Source organism: Mus pahari, chromosome 6, assembly GCF_900095145.1.
Source record: "Mus pahari chromosome 6, PAHARI_EIJ_v1.1, whole genome shotgun sequence".
NCBI lineage: Eukaryota > Metazoa > Chordata > Mammalia > Rodentia > Muridae > Mus > Mus pahari.
The window spans coordinates 99,118,614-99,129,440 of NC_034595.1; the positions used below are offsets into that span (position 1 = coordinate 99,118,614).

Sequence of the window (10,827 nt, forward strand, 5' to 3'; positions counted from 1 at the left end):
ACTCACTCTGTAGACCAGGCTGGCCTCGAACTCAGAAATCCGCCTGCCTCTGCCTCCCGAGTGCTGGGATTAAAGGCCTGCGCCACCACGCCCGGCAGGAGCAAAAGTTTTGTGAACTACTGAGGGCATGTCTTTAGGCCCAGATGTTTACTTACTTTTTAAGCACTGGGGATGGAACACAGGGCTCTGTGTATGCTAGCTTGGCAATCGGTGCACCGTGAAGACATCCTTTCTGTGACTGGCTTTTGGGTTGGGGCTCTCTCTGTCTCCCTCCTCTGATGTCTAAGCTGGAAGCTTACTCCTATTCTGCTAAAACAAGCCAGGCCCAGGTCCCCGTGGGGTCCTTGCCCACATACCTCCCTCCACTTGGCATCGCTTTTCTGCTGAATCATCACCGGGTCTGGCTGGAAGGTTCCCAGTGGTGCGTGGGCTGACGACAGGAGTTGGACGCACAGCTGGTACTTGGACCCGCAGTCTGGCCTGGCTGCAAACCTGTAGATAAAGAGAAGGAAGGGGCCCCCCCGTGAAGACCTGGGAGATGGGGGGCAGGGCAGGGGTGGGGCGCCTGGGCGGCAGGCCCCCCCCAGACCCTCGCCCCAGCACTCACCAGTCCTTGACCTCGATGTCCGGCCGGGTGGTGTCCATCAGCTCCTCCCAATACCCTTCAGCCTTGAGGTCCACCACCTGGGACTTGAGGCAGGTGCTGGGGAGGGGGGGGAGGAGGGGCTGGAGTTCAGCACTGGACCCGGATGTTAAGACACGGGCTCCCCCCACCCCAAGGCCCTAGATCTTACTAATAGGAAGTCACGAAGTATTTCTTGACCTGGTCATTGGGGAATTCCTTCCGCTGGTCTTTGGAGAGATCCTCCACCTTCCATTCATCTCCTCCATTCACATCCAGGCTCCAGAACTCAAATCCCTCTGTGGGGAGAACAGAGTCTACCATGCAGGAGGCCCCTCAGGACAGCTTCCCTGAGCATCCCTGCCTCCTGCTCAGAGCTGCCCTCTAGCCCGTGTGCTGTAGGTCGCACACTGGATGCTTCTGTGTGCTTTGGGTGTAGGTAAGAGACTCCCCGTTGAGCATCCTGGATGACTGGACTCCCTCTCTTAACTGGAGACAGATTTGGATCTCATTCAACTCCAGTAGCAATGGGCTGTGTGGCTATAGACGTGTTACTTTCTGAACCTTGGTCCCTTTGCCAGCTACAGTCAAGCATAGAGGTTAAATAGTGGTTGTGTACACCTGCCATCCCAGCAGGCCAAGGCAGGAGAATTACTGTGAGTTCAAGGTCAGTCTAGGCCATAGAGTGAGTACCAGGTCACACAGGGCAAGGGTCTTGCTAGACCCTGTCTCAACAACAACAACAAGGCCAGCAAATGCCTCACAGGTAAAGGCCCTTGCCCCAAGCCTGATGGCCTGAGGTGAGTATCTGAGGATCCCACACTGAGAAACCTGACTCTCACAAGTTGTCCTCTGACTTCCACATGCGTGCAGTAGCATGCGTAGCTCCCCCACCACACGACCTAACACATGAATAAATGTCGAGAGAAAAGGCTCTGGGGGGGGGCCTTTTTCTATTTTTATAATCCTTTAAAAAGTTAACTCAGAGCCAGGCCGTGGTGGCGCACGCCTTTAATCCCAGCACTCGGGAGGCAGAGGCAGGCGGATTTCTGAGTTCGAGGCTAGCCTGGTCTATGGAGAGAGTTCCAGGACAGCCAGGGCTATACAGAGAAACCCTGTCTCGAAAAATATAAATAAATAAATAAACAAACAAACAAACTAAAAAGTTAACTCAGATGGGCATTGACAGGAGGGTCTCTACCAGTTCAACAAGGTCAGCTTGGTCTACATGGCGAGTTCCAGGAGAGCCAGGGCTACCTTTGTTGTAATAATAGAGAGATCCTATGTGGTGCTTACCAAACAAAGCCAATCAAACCATAAAACTCTTCTCAATCTGTTGGCTTGGTTTGGGATGTAGTCTGCCTAGCATTGCGCAACAGCATGGCTGGGGGAGGGGCATAGGATGCAGGAAGGGGCGGGTCAGAGGACACAGGCAGGCAGCTGGAGGCTCTGGGCTGCCCAGCTAACACCCTCACCACTTTTCTTGATGTCTGACCATGTGACAGGAGACATGGTCCTTCCTATATTGTAGCTCATTCTCAGGCTACAGCCAGCCTGGGCTTCAGGGCATCCAGGTGACTAGAAGATAATCTGTTCTTGAACCAGAATGCGAGGGAGATGTCATCGCTCCTTCATCCATAGGCAAGGTCCCTTCTGGAAGAGTCTGTAGGTCTAACCTGGGGTCTGTGAGGCCTCATTTCTTTTCCTAGGAAAGATTTTAGGAGAAGCTAGCCTCAAATCCATGCTCCTCCTGCCCCAGTCTCCTGAGTGGTAGGATCCCAGGTATTAAAACCATTACCAACTGAGAGGTAATTGGTTTGCTTTGAGACAGTCTCATGCAGCCCAGACTAGCCTCTAACAGATGGCTTTGAACTCCCTATCTTCTTGTGTAGTGTGTGTGTACCTTGACCTCAGTCTACCTATTTGAAAAGTGGGTGCATCAGTAGTCTCTGCATCTAAGAATTATTGTGAGAGGAATGAAGGCCGTAATATAGCTAAAGGGCTCACAGTCGGTGTTTAGGACACATACTGTGGTCACCTAACAGAGCATGTGTCCTGCTGAGGCATACCCTCCGCACCCACCTTCAGCACAAGGGTTGTGAAGGAGGTTCCTCTGGAGGCTGCGCAGGAAGTAGAAGATCTTCCAGTCAGCCACAGGCTGGTCCCAGTCCTGGGTGATGAAGCCCTCTTGAAGGCACTTGCGCTTCCAGAGTGTAACCAGATCAATGAGGTCTCTCCAGAGGCTGCAGACGGGACGGCAGCGCAGCAGCAGCTGGCGGGCCGGTATGTGGGTGAACAGTTCCAGCAGGATGTTCTCTGGCAGCTCGTTGATGTTGCCTACTGCCATGGTGGCATCTCCTAGCCTGCTCCTGTGGAGATTGGAGAGCTGTGCTACACACCCAGCCTTCTCCCTGGCGAGTGGCAATCCCAGCACCCAGGGATAGAGAGATTCCCAACTCGGGCGGCGGCCGCCACTGACTTCTCCAGAGTCGTTGTGTTGTTCTGACCTTCCGTTTCCACAGTAAACGGGACGGGGGCGGGGGCATGGTACTTTCCTCCAGGGTCACCAGAAGCTCAAGGTGCAAGGGGTGGGAAGTTGCTTAATAAACCATGAGATCTGATTTCCCCCAATCCGGGCACCTAAGAACAGCCTCTAAGGACGCCCAGGGAGTTTCCCAAGGTCACACAAACAGGAGAGGAGGGGAGGCAGCCCCGGCCCTCACTGAAGGTAGAGCCAGCCATTTTCAATAGGCCAGCAGTCTTTTAAGAGGAGGGTAACAATGGGAAGCCTTGTGAGCAGTCCAGCTTGCCACTCTTCATTTCCTCCCATCCCCCACACGGGGGAAGGGGCAGAGATGATGATGGGGGCGGGGGGTTATCACTGGCCCTCAGGACCGGTCACGGAGTACAAAGGGCTCAGTGACGTTCTCAAGATCTCAGAGAATATGACCCGTTTACCTGAGCCTGAGGAAAGATGTAGGAGTGGAAAAGAGCCTTCCTATCTCCCTCCCGCACCCCCGCCCAGGGCCCCTGCAGTCTTCCATTTATGCGTGACCCTAAAACGGGCTACCTTGCTTAAGACAAGATTCAGATCTCTGAGCACCGATGGCGTCCATAGCCCAGTTCTTCGAAGCCTCACAGTACAGTGGGGGCAAAGCCTGAGGCTTGGGCCTTAAAGGCGCTAGGCCCTCAGGATCGCAGAGCGCGCGCCCTTCCTCCCCGCTAGGTCTCTGCCCACTGCGTCTCAGTCCCCTAACTGGGTGCTCCCCCTCCCGCAGTCACCTGCGATCCGCCGCTCTGAGCGATCCTGCCAGGCCGTGGGGCTTTACAGCCCGAGCCTGCGTGGCCCGGAATGCAGACCTGCCTACTGCCTGCCAAACGTCTCCTTGCTGGGGCGCTCACTGCTCCCCTCCTTCTGTCACCTGCTCTTAGCGGGGTTACGCGTTGGAGAACAGCACCCAAGACACAGCCCCGCCTACTACTCATCAGACCCCGCCCCAGCCCCAGCCCACAACACTGGCCCCTCTCCCTTCCCCCATTCTCCTTGTCAACTACATTTGGTCGCGCTGCGCCATACCCTTGGTTCCTGGGGGTGAGCCATACGGTCCAATGGAGGCCCGGGGTGCGACCCGCCCACTGTTTGTCAGACCACGCCCCACGCCCCACCCCATTTTCTCTGTCCCCAGTTTTTAGTCCGGCTGCCCCACAACGCTGGGAACTGGAACTGCGCCTTTTCGCGAGAGTTGGCTCACGATGAGGCCCCGCCCACTGCCCTCAAGGCCCCGCCCACCATCCCTTCAGGCCCCGCCTCAACCGTGCACTCCCGGGACTCGCCCCCACCACAGCGTAGGAAAATTACCTGGGGGGTTGGGGGGGAGGAAGGCTCCGATACCCCCAACTCCACTGGGCTCGGCGCCCGCACCCTCTGCTCCCTAGTAGTCCGACTCCAGATATCCTCCTGCAGTCATCCTCCAGACACACTTGGAGACCACCCATTCTGTAGCTGTCCCTGCCCCTCTCCAGTCCCTGGCTCCTCCCGGAAGCCGCACCTTGGGCTACGGGGGGTGCAGGACTCCCGGCCCTTGCCGGGGGGCCAGAGGCGGGGCGCACGGGGCCTTTAAGAGGCGCGGCGGCGCGGGCCCGGCTGACGCGGGCAGCTCCAGGACTCGCCACCCGCAGCGCTCAGGCTCTTCTCTCTCGACAGCACCGCAGCGATGGATGGAGATGGTGATCCAGGTATCCGCAGCTGGCCCCGTTAGATACAGACCCGGGAGACAGGGCGGACCAGCGCCGCAGAAGGCGCTCAAACTTTCGCGCCAGGAAAACCATAGAGACAGTCTAGGGAGCAGGTTTCTGCCTGGTGTCGTGATGTGGAGGGAGGAGGACACTTGGGTCTCCAAAATGGCATCGGAGGACTCTGGCATCCCAGGCTCCAGACTTCCTGGGGTTTGAGAGCCGGGTTCTTGCAAGCTTTTGCATCCATGAACTTCTTCCATTTGCTAGCGCTTGCCCTCCCTGCCCCTTGAGCCTCCGGAGTCCCCGCGAGGTCCTAGGGTTTACAAACTTCACCCTGCATCCGTCATGGGGACTCCCTTCTCTGGAGGGGCCTTCTTGTATTGGAGTAGCGGGCTGTTCCGTGGGGACCAGGCTAAGGGTCAGGAAGGCTGCTTTTGGCAGAAGCTCTGGGACCTCAAGGACTGCCCAGTCATCTTTTCTGGCACCAAAGACCCCACCCCTTCTGCCCTCCAGCTCCCTGCTGGGCCTGTAGTGGGTTGCTTGCTGAGTCAGACTGGGTAGCAGACCTGCCTGCCTTGACCCTTATCCCTTCCTCACTAACCACGCTGGGCTCAGAGTGTTCACTCTTTAGGGGAGGTGGGGAACAGATGAACTCTAAGGTGGCCAGTCTTCCCTCCATCCCTGACCCCTCCCCCCTACTCCCAAGTCTTCACTCTCAGTCAGTGCCCCGCTTCAACATCATCCACAGGGCCCCAGAATAGGCTCCCGTTTTCTCCCTGGTCCCAGGAAGTCCCTGGGCTCAGGGGCCCAGTCCAGGTGAGTGAGCCAGCTTGGGGTCAGCATCCAGGGCTAGATAACTTTCCTACAGCAACAATGTGGTAAGTTGTGTGCAAGGGAGCAGGTGGGGGGGGCTGTAATCCGATCTGGGGCCTCAATGCCAGGCCTAGGGGCCAGGAGAGAGGACTGGGTGAGGTACACCTTTCCGGGGAGCATCAGGTATCTGCTGGGGCCAGGGCAGGGCTGGGGTGATGGTGGAGAGGTGAGGACATTGGGCCCAGCTCTCCAGAGCTGTTGGAAGCAGGACAGACAACTGTTTTTCCTTCTGCCGGATGATGTCCTGTGGTGAAACCTGGAAGAAATGCTAGGACTCTCTGCACCCATTTTCTCATTGCCAATGGAGGAGTAAACCCCTCATATGAAAATGTGACCAAAGCACGTTAGAAATGCGGGAAAAGTGCTCTCTCTCTCTCTCTCTCTCTCTCTGTGTGTGTGTGTGTGTGTGTGTGTGTAATTCACCATGGCTGATGGAGGACTCACTGTGTGCTCTAAAGAAAGAGGGGAAATCCTGATTCAGCTTCCCAGTGTCTGACAGTGTAGGTGCTATTGGCTGCATCACCTTAGAAGAGGTTTTGGGAACAGGCCACCTGTCCCTCTCCTGCCCCAGGCCTGCTCCCTTATTTCCTTGGCTTCTCGGGGTCAGTCCAGTCTTCGGGGACTCTGAGAGAAGTGGCCTCTCTCCTTTAGAGATACTGGGCACTCAGTGTCTGCTTACTCAAGGCTTCTTCGGTGGCCCAGATGAGGCGGGCTGAGATCCAAGAGATACACGGCTGCCATGTCACACCACCCATCCCGGTATTCGCTGGATTGACCTGGAGAACACAGCCTGGGAGGCAGGGCTTTTTGTCCTGTCTCCTAGTCCCCCCTGTGGGATCAGGCGTTCCCACGGGCTAAGCAAGAGTGGATGTCCCCATTGCTTTGCTCCTTTGTGTGGAGGGGATGAATTTCAGTATAAATCTGACCGTCTGACACAAGGATGACTCCATTTCACAGATGAGGAGACTGAGGGTGAGGGATGGGTAAAGAGGGGAGGAAGACTCTTCCCAAATCACCTAGTTCCTCTCTTTGTCTGTTTCCCTTTCCCACCTCATACAACATTGGCTGGCTGGCACTAGCTGGATCTCGAGCCCATTCCTCACCCAGAGCCCTTGAGTGTCCCCTTCTCTGACACTGCCAGTGGGACCTACACCAAATCACTCCATATTCACAGCTGAGCCTCCACAGTATCAAAACCAAGGCCAGATTGTCAGTTCAACCAGTTAAATCTTTTTAAAAAGATTTATTTTATGTATATGAGTACACCATTGCTCTCTTCAGACACACCAGAAGAGGGCATCAGACCCCATTACAGATGGTTGTGAGCCACCATGTGGTTGCTGGGAATTGAACCCCAGGACCTCTGGAAGAGCTGTCGGTGCTCTTAACCACTGAGCCATCTCTCTAGCCACCATGGTAAAGCTGGCTTCTGTGTTGGACTGAAGGGATTCAAACAAGGCTCCCAACTGCTCATACATTGTGTGATTCTGGACCTTGTCACCTTTCTGTCCCTCCATGAAGCAGACTTGGGCCCAGCCTGAAGGAGATGGTTTGAGGATTGAGGGAGTAATTCCAAGGCTCAGAGCAGTACCTTGTTCATGATAAGCGCTGATAAAATACAGTAGCTCATGACTCTACAAGGGACGAAAGTGGTGTCTCCCGGGCCACATCCTTGAGGTCAGTCCGTTGTACACAAAGGTTGTTATCAAACAGCCAGAGCAAGTACAGAGGCTAGGACACCCTTGAATGCCTGTGACCTCGTGCTGTGAGAGGGTGTGCTAAAGGTAGATCCAGAAAGGCTTCTCGGAGGTGGCAAGGGACCCAGAAGTCTGGGAGGGTGCTTAGGAGAACTGACTGACCCATCAGTAATCCTGTATTCCTGTGAGTGTCTACTAGCCCTACAGGGGGAAGCAACAGTTGAAACAATTCTTCTGGCTTAGGTGGAGTATCTGTGGCTCTGTGTCCTTGGGTGGCCTTCCTCCTGGGCACAGTTTAGGACTACAGAACGTGTGTGTGTGTGTGTGTGTGTGTGTGTGTGTGTGTGTGAGAGAGAGAGAGAGAGAGAGAGAGAGAGAGAGAGAGAGAGAGAGAGAGAGAGTGTCTTTCTGGGACTCAGTATCCCATGTTGCCCTCATACTCACAGAGATGTATGTGCACGTCTCTGCCTCGAGTGCCAGCAAATCCCGGTTAAGAACCTCTGGCCCCCTGCTGTGGTTTACTCAAAGTGGGACGTGGAGTGGCACAGTTTGGGAGTTACAGCTTTCCCTTACTCTCCGGGTCCGCAGAGAGTGTGAGCCACCCCGAAGAAGTGAGCCCAGAGGAGCAGCCAGAGGAGGCGGGCGCCGAGGCGAGTGCGGAGGAGGAGCAGTCCCGGGAGGCGGAGGAGGAAGAAGAGGCGGAGGCCGTGGAGTACCTGGCCGAGCTGCCCGAGCCGCTGCTGCTGCGCGTGCTGGCCGAGCTGCCAGCTACGGAGCTGGTGCAGGCCTGCCGCCTGGTGTGTCTGCGCTGGAAGGAGCTGGTGGACGGCGCCCCACTGTGGCTGCTCAAGTGCCAGCAGGAGGGGCTGGTGCCTGAGGGCAGCGGTGATGAGGAGGAGCGGGACCACTGGCAACAGTTCTACTTTCTGAGCAAGAGGAGGCGCAACCTGCTGCGTAACCCGTGTGGGGAAGGTGAGGGCCGCATAATTGGATGCCCAACGTTCCTTCTAGAAAACGGCTCTCGGCGCCAGCCCGCTTCAAGGTTAAATGAGATGAAGCGCTTGGTGCAGTCTAGCCCAGAGCTCCCTGGGGGATCTCTTCCCAGGGCATCCACTCTCAGTGAACAGGGGCGGGACAGATCCTGCGGACACTGGGTCTGGGTTAGGAGTGAGGAAGTACTTACATTCCCGTCGCTCATTATCTGCCCCCTGAGACCTTGAGAAAGGACCCATGCCACTCTGCCTCCCACTGCCAGGGCAAGAGTCAGCCCTGCCGCAGCCTCAAGCAAGGGGCTGTGTGACCAGGGTGGGGCTGTCGTATCCCTACAGAGGACTTGGAGGGCTGGAGCGACGTGGAGCACGGTGGGGACGGCTGGAGGGTGGAGGAACTGCCCGGAGACAATGGGGTGGAATTTACCCAAGATGACAGCGTTAAGAGATACTTCGCCTCCTCCTTCGAGTAAGGAGAAGGGGAAAGGGGGAGAGGGAGGGGAAAGCGGGGCCCACCGGGTCCTGACACCTGTTCCCCCAGGTGGTGTCGCAAAGCGCAGGTCATTGATCTGCAGGCAGAGGGCTACTGGGAGGAGCTACTGGACACCACCCAGCCGGCCATCGTGGTGAAGGACTGGTGAGCAGCTGTTGGGGAGGGTTCGGGACTGGTGGTGGTGGAAGGATTAGCCCTTTGCCCCACTTTCAGTGTTGTGGTCACGTGGAACACGGGTCTGCAAGGGTTGGCAACTGGTGGAAAGCTATTCCTGCCTTGAGTTTAAAATGTTAGCAAATGGGTATGCACTTTCTCCTGTTTAAGGCAAGAACACTACTAATAAATTAAGGCTTGCTTACCCCCTACATGTATACACACACACACACACACACACACACACACACACACACACACACTTGTGTCCCTCTTAGGATGGCTTTGGTTCCATGGTTGGGTCTGGTTCACTTTGAGTTTGGCTCTGGGGACCCAGTCTCCTCTCTTCTGTGGCGGCGGCTTCTTTATCTGTGAAATGGGGACACTTGCCCGGCAGAGATGCTGGGCTAGGCAGAAGAGATCTCTGGCAGAGTGAGGTTCTCAGCAGGTGAGGTCTGTGCCCCACACTCCCCTGCAGGTATTCGGGTCGCACGGATGCTGGCAGCCTGTATGAGCTCACTGTGAGGCTGCTGTCGGAGCACGAAGATGTGCTGGCGGAGTTCACTACAGGACAAGTGGCTGTGCCAGAGGACGGCAGCTGGATGGAGGTGATCCGGATGGGCCGAGGGGGCAGGGCGGGGATATCCCGGGTGGAGCTTGTGGAAACTCCGTCCCCCGGCTTATCGAGCCCGTGCAAGTAGAGCCCACAATTAGGGCTTGGGGTTGGGCTGCTGCGCTCGAGTGGGACTGCAAGGACAGCCTTAGACCCCTGAGGCTGACGCGATATCCTTTCACCCCCCAGATCTCCCACACCTTCACCGACTACGGGCCAGGCGTCCGCTTTGTCCGCTTCGAGCACGGAGGGCAGGACTCCGTCTACTGGAAGGGCTGGTTCGGGGCCCGGGTGACCAACAGTAGCGTGTGGGTGGAACCCTGAGCGACCTCCCCTAACCCCACCATCCGCCCTCTAAGGCAGACTCTTGGAGTAGAAAGGCCTTAATTTAGTTGATAGCATCCTCACCTGCCTCGCCCACACCTTGCACCTGTCTCTCTCCCGCCCCCTCCTTCAGTCTGGTCCCAAGGGGAAAGAAGGACTTGTTGCTTTACTGTGGGATGGCTTTCATTTGCATCTCCACGGGCAGTCGCTTCTAGAATGTACGATCCGAGGGGGTATGGGGCTGCTGCTGGATCCCGCGCTCATAGCATTGTGCCTGCCTCAGAGTGGGCACTCAATAAATATTTGTCCAAAGAACGCAACAATGGACGCGCAGATGAATAGACATCTCCCCCACCCCATCATGCTCCGTCTGTCTCCCCAGGGCCCCTGGCCCGGCCTGGAAAAGTACTTGGTGGCCATCCAGCTGCTCGGGTTTCCAGGGGCTCTTGGGTTGGTGTAAGGCCAGCTGGGCCTGGGCAGACCAGCGGACAAAGGCTTGGATTGTGAGTCTAAGGAGGGGCTGGCTGAGCCTGGCGCCTGAGGACATCCAAGCTGCCCAGAATCCACAACAGGGTTTGGTAAAGGAGTGTGGGGTGCCTGCCCAACAGAACCTGTTGGCCCCGTAGTTAGGCAGTGTCTTGCTGCGTTGTTCCTACCCCTCTCTGGAACAGTTTGGCAGTGACCCCACCAGGTCTGGATAGCATTCTCTTGGGCTTAGAGATGAAGGCTGTGGAGTGGCGCGAGCGCGCACGCGCGCGCGCGCACACACACACACACACACACACACACACAGAGAGAGAGAGAGAGAGAGAGAGAGAGAGAGAGAG

General features: G+C 56.6%; 2 protein-coding genes across 6 annotated transcripts in view; one reads left to right on the plus strand and one right to left on the minus strand.

Annotated features, from left to right (window-relative positions):
• LOC110323143 (F-box only protein 44) overlaps positions 1-4,260 on the minus strand; it is a 7,907-nt gene extending 3,647 nt beyond the window's left edge. For 3 of the 5 annotated variants that reach the window (XR_003844102.1, XM_021200257.2, XM_029540371.1), the window contains exons 1-5: positions 3,905-4,260; positions 2,705-2,991; positions 795-921; positions 608-703; positions 357-492 (exon numbers count right to left, since the gene is read on the minus strand). Coding sequence is in view for 4 of the 5 variants with exons in the window: in XM_021200257.2 (XP_021055916.1) it covers positions 357-492; positions 608-703; positions 795-921; positions 2,705-2,969 (624 nt within the window). In the remaining variant the exon portion in view is untranslated. Of the gene's footprint in view, positions 1-356; positions 493-607; positions 704-794; positions 922-2,097; positions 2,328-2,704; positions 2,992-3,904 lie in introns of all 5 variants that reach the window. The other 2 variants (XM_029540373.1, XM_029540372.1) reach the window with 2 other exon arrangements.
• A 175-nt stretch (positions 4,261-4,435) lies between these two features.
• On the plus strand, positions 4,436-10,320 carry Fbxo2 (F-box protein 2). Its single transcript, XM_021200944.2, has 6 exons — positions 4,436-4,858; positions 8,017-8,400; positions 8,757-8,886; positions 8,959-9,054; positions 9,542-9,671; positions 9,866-10,320. The coding sequence occupies exons 1-6, from the start codon at positions 4,837-4,839 to the stop codon at positions 9,998-10,000; spliced, it is 897 nt and encodes a 298-aa protein (XP_021056603.1). The 5' UTR covers positions 4,436-4,836; the 3' UTR covers positions 10,001-10,320.
• Positions 10,321-10,827: the final 507 nt, after the last annotated feature.

Bases quoted from the DNA above. Each gene is read 5' to 3' on its own strand.
- Fbxo2 (XM_021200944.2), top strand. From the start codon at position 4,837: ATGGATGGAGATGGTGATCCAG. The intron at 4,859-8,016 runs GTATCCGCAGCT...CCGGGTCCGCAG, and splicing joins GGATGGAGATGGTGATCCAG to AGAGTGTGAGCCACCCCGAA. The intron at 8,887-8,958 runs GTAAGGAGAAGG...CTGTTCCCCCAG, and splicing joins TACTTCGCCTCCTCCTTCGA to GTGGTGTCGCAAAGCGCAGG.